This window comes from Marmota flaviventris, chromosome 1, assembly GCF_047511675.1.
Source record: "Marmota flaviventris isolate mMarFla1 chromosome 1, mMarFla1.hap1, whole genome shotgun sequence".
NCBI classification, from domain to species: Eukaryota; Metazoa; Chordata; class Mammalia; order Rodentia; family Sciuridae; genus Marmota; species Marmota flaviventris.
In genome coordinates this window covers 105,098,208-105,118,077 of record NC_092498.1, presented here as the reverse complement: position 1 = coordinate 105,118,077, position 19,870 = coordinate 105,098,208, and the positions used below count along the sequence as shown (strand labels likewise).

The 19,870-nt window shown below is 35.6% G+C and overlaps 1 protein-coding gene across 3 annotated transcripts in view; it reads left to right on the top strand.

The window, feature by feature from the left end:
- The window catches only part of Sun3 (Sad1 and UNC84 domain containing 3), an 86,389-nt gene extending 67,355 nt beyond the window's left edge, over positions 1 to 19,034 (top strand). For 2 of the 3 annotated variants that reach the window (XM_027938381.2, XM_027938385.2), the window contains 7 exons: positions 270 to 310; positions 1,776 to 1,947; positions 3,131 to 3,215; positions 7,666 to 7,781; positions 9,072 to 9,239; positions 13,167 to 13,259; positions 15,168 to 15,466. In XM_027938381.2, coding sequence (XP_027794182.1) covers positions 270 to 310; positions 1,776 to 1,947; positions 3,131 to 3,215; positions 7,666 to 7,781; positions 9,072 to 9,239; positions 13,167 to 13,259; positions 15,168 to 15,287 — 795 coding nt within the window. In that variant the 3' untranslated portion in view covers positions 15,288 to 15,466. Of the gene's footprint in view, positions 1 to 269; positions 311 to 1,775; positions 1,948 to 3,130; positions 3,216 to 7,665; positions 7,782 to 9,071; positions 9,240 to 13,166; positions 13,260 to 15,167; positions 15,467 to 18,857 lie in introns of those variants that run through there. The other variant, XM_027938384.2, reaches the window with a different exon arrangement.
- Positions 19,035 to 19,870: the final 836 nt, after the last annotated feature.

Genomic DNA, 19,870 nt, shown 5'->3' with positions numbered 1-19,870 from the left:
AGGATAACCCCATCTTAGAGTTTCAGTTGGATGCCCCTCTTTATTAAGTAGATCTCTGTGTTACTCTTCTTCTCCTAGTATAATAACCATGCACAGGTGAGACAGAAGGATGTGGACACTTTGGAGGATACTCCTATGTCTCTCATCATCTCATGTTCTGAGCCTCAAGGGTTCAAGTGTGATTTCAAAAGAAAACTCAGTCAAATAGGCAGGATTCCTAATGACTTACCATTTATCTATCTACCTATCTACTTATTTATTTATTTCAGATCAGACTTCGTATGCCTAAAGAGCAACTGGAACTCTTAAAGTAAGTAAGATATTTGTCACTCTGGTGTGGTTCCAAATGCTGAAATGTTTTTGTACAATGATAAAACTAAAGTCATTTCCCCATATTTTCAAGCCATATTTCTTCATGCCAGTCAAGAACATATTTTCCTGACCATTTCCTCTTTTCCCCCATAAAAAAAAGCAGTTTGCTTTAAAATAACATATATGCATGAGTGAGGGAGAGCAATTTTCTTGGGCTATTTCCTTCTATAAATTCAAATAAAATTAAACATACTAATTGTAAATTAGAAATGATACACACAGACCAATTCACTTCTAACCCTCTAGTTTTCATTTTTTGTTTCTCTTCTTCTTTCCTTTCCATCTGTAATGTGTGCACAGAGAAATGCTAGGCATAGTGTCACGAAATATGAATGATGATAAATTCTAGGAGTGAAGTTTTGGGAAATATTATTTCTTATATTTCTCTGTTGTGTTTTTTTTCTTTATAATAAGTATGTTTCTGTAAACCAAAAAAAAAAAAATAGCATTTTTATTGCTTTAGGAAATTACTTGCCCTTTGATATGTTTCTACTTCCATGGATCATTCCTTAAGAAAATATATATTTGATGTGCTTCCAATATTATTTATGATTATAAAAAATGGAAGACAACCTAGATGAGAAAAATAGGCCATTATTTAAATACATTAGAGTCTACTCATGTAATGGGGAATTATGAAGCCATTAAAATAATTCTAAAATATATTTAATGATTTTAGAATGTTTTGGAACACACAATTACAAATACGATCTCTATTTTGTTACTGATTTTTTTTTTTGCATGGAATAAAAACTATTAAAAGCCCACCAAAATTTAAAATTTGTTTGCTTCTTTGAAATATTTGTATTTTCCCAATTTTAAACATGTATTTAACAATTTTGAGAAAAATACTAGAGATATAGTGCTTATATTTTTATCAATATCAAGAAATACCTGTTCACTTGACATTTTCTTATACTCTTTATGAGTAATTTTCAAGCTGTAAAAGTAGTACAAAACGTTCTTGGAAACAACATCTTGCACATTCGGACTGTAAAACCAGTGAAAGCACTTCCAAGAACTTCCACAGAACTCTAAGCCACAGTTTGAAAATCGGTGCTTTGTACTGCTCTTGAAATGCGAGGTGTCTCAATTTGAAAGAGTATGACATTTGTGATTTAGGATTCACATGTGTAAAGTCACCCAACTGAAGGACAATCAAAGTTGAGCCTTGCTTGCCACAAGTGGAGCACAGTCAAGCATCAGGACACCCTCAAGACATGTCTTTTGAATGCCTTTGATTATTTTACGTAGTGAAATATAATGCTTTTGACAAACGTGCCTTCCCTTCTCTGTCCTTCCTCATATGATTATGTTTCCCATTGCTGGCATGGAAGCCCAGCATCCTCAGATGACAGGGACTTTAAGTCTCACTTCTTTACCTTATAATTCTCCATGTACAGGAAGGAAAGCCAGACTTTGGAAAACAATTTTCGTGAAATTCTATTTTTAATTGAACAAATAGATGTTCTGAAAGCATTACTTAGAGATATGAAGGCTGGCACATACAATTACAGCTGGAACGTCCAAGGAGACACTGCCCAGGACCAGGACAGCTCAGAGATGCTCGATGAGGCAAGGCGGGCTGGAGGCATGGGAGGCTGGGGTGATATTAAACCGGATTTCCCATTGCTAATCCCACTGCTCCTCTGCCCTGAGACCCTACTTCCGACCTTCTGTTTAGCTTGTGTCCTTTTTGACATTCTCCCCTGATACTTTCTTTCACTAGAGCTTGCCCTGGGAAACTCACTTTTTCACCAGTGCTGTGTCACAAGAAAAGATGCTGGATTGCAGTATGACTTACTTGCCACAAAAATCAATTGATTCAGTTTCATTTTCCAAAGTGTTGTTTAGAATTAAAATATCGGTACAAAATATATTTCCACAAAAACAAAGTATTTAGAATTAAATATTTGTACACAAATATTTAGATAGTAAGAAATTTTTATTTCCCATCCTGATAATCTAGTAATTTAGGTCAGATTTTGACAAAAGCTTGGCTTTGCTTCTCTTCTGCTGACACCAGCACAACCATCTTTCTCTTCCTCACTATGTTTTGAAGTGCGTTGAGATCTGGCACTGACCTTCTGCTGTGTCCTGCGCCCATTTTATCCTTGTCACTGTGACAAAGTATTACAGTGAGAACTAGAACTGCTATACCTGCTCAGGATACTTGTTTATTTTAAAAGCAGAACACCCTTCAGAATTCAGTAAATTAATTCAAGTGGATGGAAATTTTCTAATGTAAGCAATCATCCATTCTTTGTAAACTGCCTGAGTACCAAATAAGTACAGAATGTTCAAGTCTTTATTGTTACCAAATAAGGACAGAATGTTCAAGTCTTTATTGTTACCAAATAAGGACAGAATGTTCAAGTCTTTATTGTTAAACATTAGGACACCAATGAAAATCACATAGCACAACCCTATCTCACACTCCACAGGGGAATGCTATGGTGTGCTGGACAGGGATTCAGATGGGGCCCTGGTCAACCTTGCTGTGTGGCCATGGGGAGTCCCTGAAAATATTGTAGCTTTAGTTACTTCATGTGTCTGAGAAGGGCCATTTCCACAGAATTATGAAAGTGTCATTCCAAATGCATATACCATGCCTAGATCAGAAGCAGTTTGAGAGCTGTTCAAAGTGTTATTATTTTACAGAATTGGGAACTTAGGTTCGGATCAATAGTAAATAGCCAAAACTGAAGCAGTTGATAGATATTGTTAAAAAGATTTTTTTTTTTTACAACTTTTACAGGAAATGTCAAACTTGGTACATTATGTACTCAAAAAGTTGAGAGGGGACATGGTACAAATGGCTGATTATGCCCTGAAGTCAGCTGGTGAGTACAGAAAATGTGGAAAGCTAATTGTAAAAAAATAAGGAATCCTTTAAGTAGGATCTCTCTCTCTATTCTTTAAATGTCTTTATTAGAAAAACGTATTTAACCACATGTAACTTACAAGAGGGCAAGCCTAATCAAACCAGGTAATAAAAAAGAGATTAGAAATGATTGTCTTTTATGTTTTCTGAATGCAAATCTTAGAGGTCATGAAAACTGTGCATCTTCATTAGCATGCAACTAAAAGGACCACAAAGAAAGTCAAGATGCGGGCTGGAATTATGGCTCAGCAGTAGAGCGCTCACCTAGCACATGCAAGGCCCTGGGTTCGATCCTCAGCACCACATAAAAATAAATATGCAAAATAAAGGTATTGTGTACAACTAAAAAATAAATATTTAGAGGAAAAAAGTTGAGATGCCACAAAGAAATTAGGGAAGGCAGAAAATATTTTAAGCATAGCAAACAGAAAAATATTTTATATTATTATATACTAAAATGATTTATACATGTAATAAATCTAAATGGATTATTAGTGACTAAGTACCAGTGTTTAAATGTCATTTACAAAATAATATTCTTAATATCTTCCAGTTGAAATTAATTCTTAAGAGCTAAAGCTATGAGTCATTAACCTTAGTAATCTCTACAATGTCCTGCCTATTAACAATCTATGAGCAGTATGTGTTCAATGAGCAATGGATAAGGAAAGAGAGGAGGGGAAGAAAAAGTACAAGGTCACTTAAGAAGAAGTAGATAATGATAATGTACATTTATTAAAGGAATAGTTAAAAACCCTTCTTTAAAAAAAAAAACAACTCTGGGAGTAGGAATGTAATGCAGTAGTAGAGTGCTTACACAGCATATGCAAAGTCTTGGGTTGATGTCCAACACTGCAAATAAATCAATAAAATAAGAAAGAAAACACTTAAGCCTAAAAGTTTCACTTTTGCCCCTTTTATCATCATGTAATATCCTTCAATAAATATTATCAAATTGAGTCCAATAATATATAAGAATGATAATACAGCATGACTAAGCAGGGTTTCTCTTAGAACTACAAGTCCAGTTTATCCTTTGAAAAATAAATCCATTTACTTGCTACACCAACAGATTAAAAATATAGTCATCAGATCATCAAATTAGATCCACCGAAGTCCCTTAACAAAGCTCACTGCATCAACAACTTATCTATTCAACAAACTAAAAAGAAATTTCCCTCAGCTTGATAAAGGATACCTGAAAAATTCCTTCAGCTAGTATCATACTTATTTTTGAAACAGATAAATGTGAATGTTTTTCCCCTAAGATTTGAAACAAAGTAAGATTATCTACTCTCACCATTTCTTTTTTTTTTAATTTCTTTTTTTTTCATTAGCTACACATGACATTACAATGATCTTGGTATCTACTCTCACCATTTCTAGTCAACATTGTAATAAAAGTTCTAAACAGTAAGGTGAGGCAGGAAGCAAAAAAGGTACAGAGAGGAAGAGATAGGAAAGAAAAGGCAAATTGGAAAGAAAGTAATAAAAACCTCTCTACTCATAGATAACATGATTGTTTACAGAGAAAATTACAAAAGAAAATCTAGAATAAGTGAGGCTTGAACCAGTGTGTATGTGTATGTGTATGTTTATGTGTGTGTGTGAGTGTGTGTGTGTGTGTGAAATATGAAATACTTAAGTATAAGTCTTAACAAAATATGTGGGGGATCTGTGTGCTAAAAACTAAAAACATTTATAAAACAAAAGAAGACCTAAGTAAATGGATAGATATACCATGTTCATGAGTTAGAAGACTCAATGCCATGAAGATCTCAATACTCTTGAAGTTTGTAGAAATTGACAAACTATTTCTAAAATGTATATGCAGTGGCAAAGGAATTGCAATATCCAAGTCAGTTTTGAAAAAACAATGTTGGAACTCATACTACCTGATTTTAAAACTTATTATAAAGTTACAGTAATCAAAAGGTCATGGAGTTAATTTTGAAATAAGCCTATAGGACAGACAAATATAAGGCTGACTTCTAGTACTAATACTGACCCCAATTAAGTGGAAGGAATAAGTAACTGTAAAGTTATAGACATTAAAGTTTAAACCCAGTACTCCCACTTTAAGACTGATGAAACTGACCTGCTGGATGTTTAAAACCAAAACAATCAAAAAAGGTAAAGGGCTAAAAAAAAAAAGAGTCAATATTTTGGCTCTTGCCCTCTGAGGTCAGCTAGTTCCTAGGAAGCTTGGGACTTCTCTAAGGGCTGAACCCTACCACTTTGGTGAGTCAGCTGATCTCCCAATTAGGGGGATTCTGCAGAGAAGAAGGTCATTGAAGAGGGAAATGTCCCTGATGCTTCCAAGGGAAGTCACATTGGTCAGCAAGACTCCGACCCATCCTGGAAGATGCCACTAAAAAAGCTAAGAGGCAAGTTCCTAAGAGTGACCCTAAGGAATCCCAGCTGACTTTTAGTAATAGATAGGAAGGAACAAGCTCAATTTTTACCAACTTGGTCTTAACTAGCTGGCATAAGAGTTTAACCAAAGCATAGTCCATTCATTACATGGGCATTTAAATGAAAAGACAATGGTACATTTAATGTAACTAGAGATGTACATTTGTGTGAGGCCTCCCCCAAATAAGTAAAACTGTGAAGTTATCTTAAAAAAAAAAAAAGGCTTTTTTTTTTTTTTTGTACAGGAGTGCCTGATGCACAATGCACAAGTTTGTTTTGAGTCAGCTTGAGACCTGTCTGTGTTCTTTTCTTTTTTTCCTGGTATGATTTCTACCAGCTGTTACTCAGACTCCCCTCTAGAATTTATAGTTCATCACTTCCTGCCTGGGACTTGATTTTAATTAAGACCTGGAGAAAAGACAGTCTTCAACCAAGCTGGAAAGGACCTTACCAAGTGCTCCTGATCATCAAGATGGCTATTTGAACTGGTAAAAAAAAAGAAGAAGAAGAAGAAAAGAAGAAGAAGAAGAAGAAGAAGAAGAAGAAGAAGAAGAAGAAGAAGAGGAGGAGGAGGAGGAGGAGGAGGAGGAGGAGGAGGAGGAGGAGGAGGAGGAGGAGGAGGAGGAGGAGGAAGGAGAAGGAGAAGGAGAAGGAGAAGGAGAAGGAGAAGGAGAAGGAAGGAGAAGAAAGGAGAAGAAAGGAGAAGAAAGGAGAAGAAAGGAGAAGAAAGAAGAAGAAAGAAGAAGAAGAAGAAGAAGAAGAAGAAGAAGAGGAAGAGAGAACTCATTACCAGAGGTGATTTTCACCTCAAAAAGTTAATATGTCTAGGATGGTTGGCAATACCAGAAGGTGTAATGAAAATGAAACCAAAAGGTGTAAAAAGAAAAAAGGGGGGATTTGTGAGAAGTAAAAAGTCTGGTGGTCCAATTTCAGAATATAGTGTTCAGGCTTAATTGGATCCAATTGTAGCCATTTTAATTACAGTCTTTCCCTTTTGCCCATCCCAATTTTAAAATTAGCCAATCATGTAGATTGTACCCCTGAGTCCTCCAGTCAGGGCAAAGGGTAGTCCACATTAGGTATATAAACCAGCAGATTGCCTGCCCAGGGTGCTTGCTAGCTAAGTTCAGGTAGCACACCCTTCTGGCAGAAGTAAAGGTTTGCCTTGCTTACCCACTTTAACCACATCTTTGATTTCTTATAGCACCTCATTATTTCTAACAATGAATTCAATAGAATAATAGAAAGTCCAGAAATAATTTACCACACGTGTGGTAAATTGACTTTTGACAAAGTAGAAAAGTCAAAGACATTTATTTGCAAAAAAATAAAATAAAATAAAATAAAAATAAACCTTGATTCACATTTACAAAATAGCTCACATTTTATAAAAATTAACCCCAAATGGGTCACTGGTCTAAATGCATAGGTTAAAGATATGAAACTTATAGATAAAAGAGAATATTTTTATTTATTTTTTATTTTTTATTATTAGTTGTTCAAAACATTACAAAGTTCTTGACATATCATATTTCATACATTTGATTCAAGCGGATTATGAACTCCCATTTTTACTCTATATACATACTGCAGATTCACATCGGTTACACATCCAAAGAGAATATTTTTAGTCTTGTATTAGAGAAAAAAAATTCTTAAACATGACACCAAAAACATGATCCATAAAAAGAAAATAATGGATGATTAGGGCCCCCTCAAAATTAACTTCTACTCTGCAAAAGACAAACAAGAGAATTAAAAGACAAGTCACAGGCTTAGAGAGAACATTTGCAAACCACACAGAGCAAACATGACTTCTCAAAAGACAGAATTTCAGTGGTAATAAAAAATGTCATTTTTCCTACCTATTCCTGAGAATGAGTTTTATCTCCATTATAATTTGCCCAGTAATAATTTTCCAAGGTCATCATTAAAATGATATATTTTTAATTATGTATTTAATTTTTTATTTTAAAAATATTTTATAATTTTAGGAGCCTCTATCATTGAAGCTGGGACCTCAGCAAGTTACAAAAATAATAAAGCAAAACTGTACTGGCATGGGATAGGATTCCTAAATTATGAAATGCCTCCAGATATTATTCTTCAGGTAAAAGTGAAATTAAGAAGAACCAAGTTCTATTTGATTTTATGATAATTTATCATGAAAATGTTAACATTTAAAATGGAGGCAGTTTGACATTGTTCAAACTCATTACACACCTGAAATCTTCTTACATTTTAAGTAATTATACTGCATTAATCCCTTCTTGTTTTATAGTCATTAAATTATCATTGATGACCATATGTGATTTAGAGACAACTGAACTAGATTATTTGATTCTCAAATAGAAAATATAAATTCCATATCTTTTAAAAGTTAATTCTGTGGCCTCTTTTCCATTGAAAATTTCAGTTGTTCAGACAACATTTATCAAAAGTGCTTATGTTCTCAATTCTAGTGTTTTGATAAATGCTATTCACATCACATGCTCTTAAGTCCATTTACAACTAAAGCAATAACCAAATAAGATTTCCACTGAAACTTTCAGATACATCCCAAAGGCAGTAGATGTTAACAGACTGTAGGGCATGTCTTAACTACAATCCACATATCTGAAGTTGGTTTCAAATTCAGAAGTACCTCCAGGGACAACTCTGAATCTTATTCCAAGCCTTATTTTGGATCTAGACAGTGATACACACCTCATTTTCCTTTACCATCATCATCCCCTCAACCACCACAATCATTACTGCCACCACTGTCCTTAGCACTACCGTCTCCATCACTACCATGATCACCATCATGTCACTTCCACCCACTCATCATTGACTCCTCATTCACTACCATCACCATGATCTCTACCACATCTCTTCTGTTGCTACCATTATTAACCACCATCGCCATCACCACTATTACCATGATAATTTCCACTATTATCACTGTGGTCATTCCCAAATTTACCACCGTCTCCATTGTCCCAATCATGATTACCATCACCATCACCATCACCACCTCCACCACCATCACCACCATCACCACCTCCACCACCATCACTTCCACTGCTATTATTATTACCACCATCATCACTACCACCACCACTACTGTCTTCATTAGTGTCATCAGCACTACCACCATTCATCCCCTTCAGCTGCCTTTTCGTATTTCAAGGTCCAACTAGAGCAGTGAAAGAAACATGCTCGGATGATAAAGAGCTCTGATTAATAGAAGAATAAAGTACTCTGGAAAAAACAATCAAACTTAGGGGGTATCTTAGAAATTTTTCTTTTGATATATATCTTGAACAAAGGATCTGCAGTCAATAGTGGTTAGTTCCCCTGTATTCCAGGGTAGATTTACATACCCAAAGAAGAGATTAATTTGATGTTTTCTTTCCAGCCAGATGTCCATCCTGGAAAATGCTGGGCCTTTCCAGGTTCCCAGGGTCATATTCTAATCAAGCTTGCCAGGAAAATCACACCAACGGCTGTTACCATGGAGCACATTTCAGAGAAAGTGTCACCCTCAGGAAACATCTCCAGTGCACCCAAGGAATTTTCTGTCTATGTGAGAAACTATCTAAATATGTCATTAAAAGCTGGATTATCATATTAATGATACAACTAACTAGTTGTATTACTTATTTCCTGGGCCTTGGTCTTATTATCCTCAAAGTGACAGGGTTAAACCAGATGATTTCTATTGCTTAATTTTATTTTTTACTTTTATCAGTTATATGTGACAAAAAGTTATAAATGTCCATAAAGTTTATATTATCTCACTTCTCCTTGTTCCCAATTCTTTCCCACAGTTTTAGGTGTTTTGGAGGGTCCTTGTCTTCATATTTGCTTGTCCATTATTTCTTCATTTTTCAATTTTGGTTCTTAATTATTCAGTTTTGCTGACATCCTCCAGTAGAAAATGAATTATTAACTCTCTTCTGTGGGTTCCCCATCATCCTCCCAGGATCTTTTTGTTAAATTCACATAACATTTAGTTTACTCATTTGATGTGCACACTTCAGGAGCCTTTGGTATATATACAAAATCACGTACCTATCACCACAATCAACTTTAGAACATTTTCACTACCCCCCAAAAAAGTCTCCACATGACTTAGCTGTCACCTCTAATTCCCTCATCACAAGCCCAGTCCTGACAACCACTAATCTACTTTGTCTCCATAATTTTACCTATTTTGGACATTTTATATAAACAAAATCATATTAAATGTGGTCTTTAGTGAATAATGTTTTAAGGCTCATCCATGCTGTAATGTGTCAATATTTGATTACTTTTTAAATTGCTGAATAATATTTCATTGTATAAATAAACCACATTTTGTTTATTCTTCAATTGGTGAACATTTGAATTATTTAGAGTTTTTTTTTTTTTTTTGGCTATTATGAATGACGCTGCTGTCAACATTTGTGTAAGAATTTGTGTGTGGACATTGTTCCTTTTTTCTTTAGAGTATATACCGAAGATTGAAATTGCTAGATTTCATGTGGTAGATTTATATTTAATGTTTGAGGTACTGCTAAGATGTATATCTTACTTTTTGTTTGAATCAATATTCTGTGGTAATCAATTTCATGGTAACTGTGTGAAAATATTGTTCTCAGTTGAGTTGTATAAGACACTTGAATACTATTTTCTTTTTTGCATGATTTTTGATGTGCCTTATTTTTTATTTAATTTGTTTGGTTTGCTATAGTTCTATCAGTAACATTACCAGTCTCTTAAGCAGAAGTATAAATATTCTCCTTTTATTTAATTCATGTCATATAATTTATGTTTCCTCTTCCCTTCCCTTCCCTTCCTCTTTCTTTCCAGGATATTCCTTATGTAGCTCTGCCATTCTGCTGATGGTTGCTAAGTGGGCCTGATGCTTACCTATTCTTATGGGATTTCATTTCTGCCAACTGAGGCTTTAACTTATACCTATTTTTTGTTTTTATTTGTTTCTCTCTTATTTTCCCTGTTTTTTGTTCTACTTCTGAGTGACTTTCCATTTGCATCTTAATCCCTGTGTTGAATATTTAATTTCTGCTATCACATTGTACTTGTTTAAGACATTGGTTGCCATAAATATTCCCTTTCTTAGGCTCTGAGTTTTTCTTTCATGGATGAAATATCTTCTCTTAATGCTTCTGAAGAAATTAATTGATAATAGTTAAATATTTAATTTTTTCCTGCTCCCTCCTATTTTTATTTCCAGGTATCCTTTGTCCTGCTTGTTTATAGGATCTCTGTTGTTTTTGAAAATGTCCTTCCTCAAATGTCTGTGAGGCTTTTTTATCACATTAAGGGTTTGCTAATAGTCAGGCATGGTGGTGCACACTTGTAATCCCAGCAGCTCAGGAGGATCAAGAATTCAGAGCCAGTTTTAGCAAAAGTGAGGTGCTAAGCAACTCAGTGAGACACTGTCTCTAAATAAAATACAAAATAGGGCTGGGGATGTGTCTCAGTGGTCAAGTGCCTCTGAGTTCAATTCCTGGTACCCCCTCCCAAAAAATTTTTCTGATAAAAATTTGGCCACAAACTCTGTGCTCATGGTGGGGCTTATGAACAGCAAGTTCCACAGGTGGAATGTCTGGTTAGCTATTTCTTCTGGAGCCCCAGAATGTGGAATTGGGCAAGTTGACCCTGAGAGGAGTCCTGCAACAGGAGGTACAGGCTTGGCTGAGAACACACTGGGAGCTGCTGGGGAGGAAGGGGCGGTACAATACCAATTCAGGACATAGGGCAGGATCAGCCCTTTTATTTTAGCTGTATTAGGGCTGTGCCTGTCAGAGCTGGAGATAGACCAGAGATCCTGCAGAGCCAGGTAAGGGCAGAAACCTACCATGGACTAGGAGTCTAACCTCTTTTTGAAAAAACTATCCCAGGCCTCAGATTTTGATCTCTCTTTCTCCTGTTCCTCACCCCACAGCCCCAATCCCTGGGCCTTTCTGGGACTAGCACTGTAAGTCCATGTGCTGCTGATTTCATCTCTAACAAGAGAAGTTTATGTTTCCTTCAGATCCAATTTAGCCATTTCCACACTTTTTTTTGTCTGAGTGTGTAATCACCCCTCATCCCACCACCCACCATTGGGTTCATGCTTTTTCAATCCTGTGATGTTACTTGCTAGAGGTGGCCTCAGTGTTAAAAGCTAGATGCCTCCTGTGTCCTCTGAAGGCATCTAGCTTCTGGGGCTCGGAGGCTGCTAGGCAGAAGACCACTGTGTTCTTATGCCAGCCTATACCCCAAACGCAGGTGTACCCTAGAAGTTGAGTTAGGGTGAAGTTGAACAGATCCAGTCCTGTCTCAGACCATGCACATAGCTGCTCATTGTGTAGGGGAATTTGAGTGGATTCTGCAGGCAGGAATCCTTCAGGTAGTCAAGGCTACTTCTTGTTATTTTTATTCTATATTAGAGAATTTATTAACCAAGTGAAATTTAAAAACAGGTCTTATAAATGTGAATATAAAATTAGCACTCCTCTATTAGCAAGCTAAAGGAACTCTATGAGGCTTAAACCATATCTACGTATATGTATGTATATATGTAACTGTGAGTACATTATGTAATCAATGATGTCCCTAATTATTTTAATAAAATGGTGCTGTTTTAATATTAATACTTTCACTATAAAATGATTAAACTTCCATAATTTAAGGAGTCTAGTAATAATCTTCAAGTTCTCAAAATAAATTCATTTGCACCAGTTCATTCTCCTCTCACAGATCTTCAATTTGAGGGGTAGAAAAAGAAGGGAAAAAACACAGGGGAATTGCATACAAAGACCAAAATTTCTGTTCAGTAACAAAAGCTGGATATAGAAGGGTCAAAAAGGATGTTCTTTTCTAAATTTTATTCAAACTACGTTGACTTCAAATTGTCAGTGTGGATGCTGGGATTCATTTTACATCTATCTGTCTTATCTATCATCCATCTTCTCCCTAGCCATCTCATTATCATCTGTCTTTCATCTATCTCCCTTTCTATCTTTCTGTCATGCTCTGTCATGTATCTACCTATCTTATTTATTTATTTTTTTTTAGCACTGGGGCTTGAACCCAAGGTTAGGTAGATGCTAGCAAGCACTCTACCATTGAGCCACACTCCAGCCCACCACATCTCCCTATCAGTCATCTACCTATCATCTGTCACTCTGCCTATCTCAGCAATCTTTGATCTGTCTCCTTATACACACACACACACACACACACACACACACACACACGTAGCTCTCATCTACTTTCATCTATCTCTTTCTATCTATATATCTGCCCACCTAACTTCCTGTCCAGCTCTGTAATCAGCCTCTGGCCTCATTAACCCTCATAACTTTATACATTGGGTGTATAAGCCAATCCTGACTCTAGCACAGCACTCAGCCCTTCACAGAAAAACACAAAATGCCTAGTACATTGTTGCTATTTGAACAACTACATCCATTTGTTTTAACCAAGCTTGTAACTTCCAAATCCATTGGTTTCTTTATAGGGCATCACAAAAAAATGTGAAGGAGAAGAAATTTTCCTAGGTCAATTTATATACAACAAGACAGAAAACACCATTCAAACATTTGAACTCCAGGTAATGTCTGCTCTGGGAAATAAGATATGTTTGGTTTCATCACTGGGAGAGTTCTGCTGGAATTGCTGCATGGTGTGCAATAATAAGTTATGACAAAAGCATGAGCTAGGCAAGGCTTATCAGAATTTCACTTCTTTGATCAGGTTTTACATTGATTTTAATGCAAAAGAAATTACAAAAGCAGTTTCTAAGCAAAACTCTTCCTCATCTGCTGTCTTTCTGTTAGGTTTCTCAGTCCTTTCATTTATTTATTTACTTATTTATTCATTTATTTATTTTGGGGACACTGGGCATCAAACCCAGGGACCCCCATATAGGAGGTAAACACAACCACTGTGCTTCATCCCCAGCCCCTCAATCATTCTTTTAACTCTTGAACCCTTGAAACTGTTACATTTGATATTCACTGTTTTATCTTTCTTGGACAAAGGGACTGGGGATGATGGTGCAGAATGAGGTAGATAGGGGCAGGAGGAACTTAGAGGAAGAGAGGATATTTAATACTAGTGGAAAGGGAGAATGCCAGCTATTAACTTTATAACTCCCCTGAAACTCACTATGGTATATGAAAACTATTTTCATTATTTCTCATTAGCCACAGGAAGTAACTGAAGAGATGTAGAAAGCAACTCATACCATGTAAAAATAAACCTTTTATGAAACTTTGTGGCCAATGGTGAGAAAAATCTAAGCCCAAAAATATATATATAGTCAGCCCATCATATCCATGGGTTCTGTGTCCATGGGTTCAGTGAACTACAGGTCAAAAATATTTGACCTAGGTGCCTTTCAACAAATGAATGGATTAAAAACTGTGATATATATCAGCCTTAAAGAAGAATGAAATCATGGTAAATGGATGGAACTGGAGAATATCATGCTAAGCAAAATAAGCCAACCCCCCAAAACCAAAATCTGAATGTTTTCTCTATTATGTGGATGATAATTGACAATGGGGATGGCTTGAGAAGAATAGAGTTACTTTAGATTAGGTAGAGGGGAGTGAAGGGGAGGGGAGGGCCTATGGGGGGTAGGAAGGATAGTAAAATGAATCAGACATTATTACCCTATGTACATATATAACTATATGACCAGTGTATTCAATGTCATGTACAAGCAGAATGAGAAATTATACTCCATTATATATGATGAATCAAAGGGCATTCTACTGTCATTGTATAACTAAAACAAATTTTAAAAATTAAAAAATAAACAAATCCTACCTTAGTTGTGACTAAAACTTTTTAAAAAATTGAAAAAATAATTGCATTTGAACTGAACATGTAAAGGCTTTTTTTTTCTCACTGTAACCTAAACAATACAGTATAACAACTATTTACATAGTGTTTACATTAAATTAGATGTTATAAGTACTTTAGAGGTTTTAAAGTACATGGGAGGATGTGCATAGGTTATATATTAACCATATATTTTATATAAGGAACTTGAGCCTCCACAGATTTTGGTATTAGCAGGGGGTCCCAGAGCCATTCTCTCTCAGATACCAAGTAACGGTCATAAGCATTAGAAATTAAGGTGTTTATACAGTTTTATATTTGATTGCATTATCACATGCATTGGGCTCATACACTCACATTCACTTTTATAGGTGACTTCATAGATCTGTTTTCATACAACCAACACTTTGTGTTCCTTGTGAAGCCAGTAGGAGCACTCAAGAGAGAGTACAGTAGTGACACTTGACATCAGACCACCTTATTATCTTTCTCCCCCTAATTGTCTTTTATTTCCTTTCAGAAGCTCTTTCTCTTGTCCATTTGACAGTATCGGAAAATACTTATGTTAGGGAGAAAAGAAAATTTTAATTTTCCATTACATAAGCATTCATTGAGATTCAATGGGATTTCTTTACAAGGCATTAATTTTTTTTCTTTTCTTTATTTTCAGCATGAAGTTTCTGAACCTTTATTATGTGTGAATCTTAAAATCCTTAGCAACTGGGGACACCCGAAGTATACTTGTTTGTATCGATTCAGGGTTCATGGTGTCCCCACTGATCACACCTAGAGGATATGGCACAGAAGGCCAAGACCACATGTCCAGAATATTCTAGGATTCTCATTCCCTGAGATTAGACTGCACCCCAGAAGTCAAAAATTGAGAGTGGGAAAGAAACCTCAAAGTAGTTCCTACTTGCCAGTGAAAAGTGAATGAATTTTACTAATAAAAATATTTTAAAAATTCAACATCCATGTACTATATTTCTGTTTAGATTGTATCATGTTGTTAGAGCACTGAAAGGTGATTTTTATACTTAGACTGTTATATATATTTAACAGCCATGCTCATAATAGCACCTTTTGTTATTCATTATCTATACTAGGTATGAATGTTCACTGTTACCACTAATATTAACACTGGTTAAGGTAATAAGAGAAAAGACATTTTTAAATTAGTGAAGAGTTCTGGCCATGACTTATTTGCAGATTATGTGATCAATTCCATGAAATACAATGAAGTCTATTAAAAAAAACATAAACAAGTAAAAACTGCAATAAGTTGGTATATACAATATTATCACATATAAATCAAGATCATTCATAAGTAAAACAAGAAGAAGTATAATTTACAAAAACCACAACAAAGATAATAAACATCGAATTAAAAAGGTAGTAAAATTCCTATGGGAAGAAAACTCCCAAACAGCAGTAAATTACCAAATTTTGGTAAATGAAAGACATGTATTATTCTTGACAAGAAAACTCAATTATCAAGATATTACTACTCCCTAAGTTAATCTATAAATGTATCTTATTAATCTTGATATTAAAAATGGGGAAACTACATTTTGGAGGCAGTTATGAAACATAAAAGAATTGTTTAAAAACAATTTTAGATGTCTATGTAATTGTATTATAATTTTATTTTAAAAAGAATTCTTGGACTAGAGACATGCAAGAGCCTGATTTCTATTCCTAGTGCCACCAAAAGAAAAAAAAGACTTATCTTTGTTTTGATTTATATATTTAAATATTTACAGATGAATTTATATATCTGGGATCTTTTTCAAAGAAAAATAAATGGATAAGAAGATGGATGATAAAGATTGGCCATGAAATTATCCCAAAGCTTTATGTTGCCTCTCCATGGGGGCTCATTAAGCTATTCTGTCTAAATTTTTATGTTTGATTTTTCAGTTTCAAAAGGGGTTGGAAGATAAAACACACATTTGTATTTTTAAAACCCCAAAGGAGTGTTTTAAACTCACTTGATTCTGAACTTCAGATGGAAATAATAAGCCTAGTATAAAGCCAGGAAACCTCTAAAAAATCAAAAAAGGGAAACAGCTCTGTGACATAGGTATGATAATTAAAAACCATGTGGTGCTAGCACATTGATAGATTAATGGAACAAAGTCTAAAAAAAATTACATCTGGGAATTTGGTATATGATAAAAATGGCATCTCAAAAGGGCATGGTGTTTTAGCTCATTTCTCTTGCTAATAATAGCATGGACTGGATAAGTCACAAGTAAAAGAAGTTTATCTTGGCTGGCAGTTCTGATCTTCCTGATTGAGAAGATGCATTTGTTAATAGCCTTCTTGCTGGCAGAGGGCAATACACTGGCTGTCTCATGGTGAAGCACAGAGAGCTATAGAGACCTACCCAAACTGGCTTTTATAGCAAATCTACTCTTGATAGCCCATAAACACTTTAATCCATGGTTCATCACACAGATAGGTTACTCAATCCATGAGGGAGGAGTTCTAATCACCTTTTAAAGGCTCCATTTCTTACAGCTCTTAGTAGGAGTAGGGATTAAATTTCAACATGAGTTTGGGAAGCATATTCAAATCATAGCATATGGTAAAAAGGAAATACAAATGAGTTAGGAAAATTATCTGTTCATTAAGAAAATAAATTTGCATCGATACTTCTTACTTCACAACATGATAAATTCCAAGTTTAACATGGTAAAAGATTCACAAGTGGATGAAATTAACAAATTTTAAGATAATTCCTATATAGTACTGGATAGAAGAAGGCCTTTCTAAGTAAGATTCAAAATTTAGAAGCCACAAAAGAATAAAACTAAAGTCTATTACATAAAAAAATCAAGAACTTCTGCATGACAAAAAGAAAAAAAATAACAATTTAAAGAAAGTGTGTAAGTAGTAATATTACAAAACTAAATCTTTCTAGTAAAGTTTCAAAAAAGCAATAACAACATCATTAACCCTTTAGAAAAATGGCCAAAGAGTATGAACACTATTCAAATTTATTCATTGAAGAAAAATGACAAAAATTAAATTGCAGTACAATTTTATACCAATGAAATCAGAAAACTCCAGAAATCTGGTAATTTATTCTGAGATGCAAGAGAAGTAAGATCTCTAACACATTGTTGGCACAGATGCAAATAAGTACAACTTTATGGAGAGAACTTGGCAATGTCTTTCAAAATTAAATATGCATACACCCTTTGACTCAAAAAATTATCACATATATAACAAACATAAAAAGTTATTCATCAGCAATGCTTCCCAGGAGAAAAGGGAGTAAGAGATGGGGATGGGGTAGGTGGACCCCAAATAGATAGGACCAAAGTATTTCATTGTATATTTATTGTATTTTTAAACTATGTGAATATATTACCCATTTAGACACTAAACAAGTTTTAATAAACATGGTCTCTCTCTCTCTCTCTCTCTCTCTCTCTCTCTCTCTCTCTAACATAGTGGTCAAGGGAGGAAAGTTACATAAAGAGTGAGTGATGTAAAGGAAAAAAAAATGGACATAGGAAGGCAGGGGCCTTAGCCAGGAAAGTGGGCAAGATCCTGCAGGAGAAAAGATTTGTGAAAGTGTTCTCAGGCTGTGCTCAGTGTCAACCCAGGTGGTATATGAGGGAAATTCACTGGACATTTTGAAACAACAAAGAGCTATAAAGACGGGAAATGGAGAAAACAGACACTGAGGTGCTACCTGTGCATATTCTGGGAGCTTTAAGATGTGGCTATGATGGCATGATATGAAAACAGAAAAATCCCATATACCTTTCATGAAGCATAATCATAGTAACCCTCACTTTTTATTATAGAAAAGCAGTGCTTCAGCTCAAAATTCCAGTCCTCAGCTCCACCTGAAACCCTCCCTTGAGCACAGGGTCTTCTTCTACAGACTCGGGGCCAAAGTATAGTCACCTAACTATATTTTAGTTCCTGCTGAATGAATTAAAAGCATTAGTGAACACTTCCTTATACCTGCCCTCTCCTTGGACCACTGTCCTTGTAAACAAGGTGGGTTAGCCAGCTGAATGATGAGAGGCCATAGTGAATGAGATGCCGAGGAAACCTCCAGCACCAGTTTTCAGACAGGTAAAGTGAATCTCCCAGCTTAGCTGACCCTCACCTGAATGCAGCCTCCCGAAGAAGCCCAGGGGAAGCAGTGGAGGGACCACTCAGCCCAAAACATAAGTCCTTGTTGAAGTCATGTGCTTTGGGGTAGTGTCTTATACATTAATAGGTAACTAATAAACTCCTCATTTTCCCACTGCTACAGTTTCCTAAATCTTATTCCCAGTCCCTAAAAGAAGATTACAAATTGGCTGAGTTCCATCTCTATTTTTTATTTTTATAGGTAAGGACCAGACCATACATAATAATAGAACTCTGTCACACAATCTGTGGCAAAGAGCTCAGGAAACCAATCCATTTTCTACAGTAACCTGTCCTGGACTTCAGTCTTCTTTCTTACAAATTAGACTTGTGGGAAGTCAGAACACTGAGCCAAGAAGCTAAACAACAGCTCCTATAATAATTGGTCCCAAATGGCCAGCACTTGATTAGTAACTGACAGCTTCCTTAATATTTGGTCTCATTTCCAACTTAGGATCAATTAGGGATGCTTAAATATGCTCCCTTAGCCAAATCACATGAAAGGACCCTACTCTAGCCTTTATCAGGGCACGCCTGGAGCCCTCTCTTCCCAAAGTGAGCTGAATCACTCCTCTGCCTGCCTGTGAATCTCAGCCCTGTGTCGCAAGGATGGCCAACTCCAAATAAACAGGTTTTCCTTATTCTCATTTGGGTGGTCTCTCTGTTTGATTCTGTGCTATCAATCGTCTTCCTGAAGGTCAAATGTAAATAAACCTGGTTCAATGAGCAGAAACTTGTGGGTCTCTGACCATTTACAACCTGCTGATTCAGATTCTCATAAAGGGGGGCATTTATGTTTCTGCTGATGTTATCAGCATACTGTACTATAAAATAATATAGAAATCACCAATTAAAAATATTTAAATGAGTGGAAAATAGACCAGTAGAGTAGAAGAAGGACGATGGGGGAGAGAAGAGGAAAGGGTGAGGGAGGGCACCGGGGACTGAAATGGAATAAATTAAATTCCATTCATGTACGATTACCTTGCTGATGGACAATATACTTTTTAAAAATTCAGCATCCATTCTTTAAGTTATTTTTATACCTTATTTATTTTTATGTGGTGCTGAGGCTTGAACCCAGCGCCTCATACATGCTAGGCAAGCACTCTATCACTGAACTATAGCCTCAGCCCATGATGGACATATTTTTAAAATGTTTTTTAATGAAACATACTTCAACAAATGCTGGGCTTTCTCCTTCTGCATACGGGT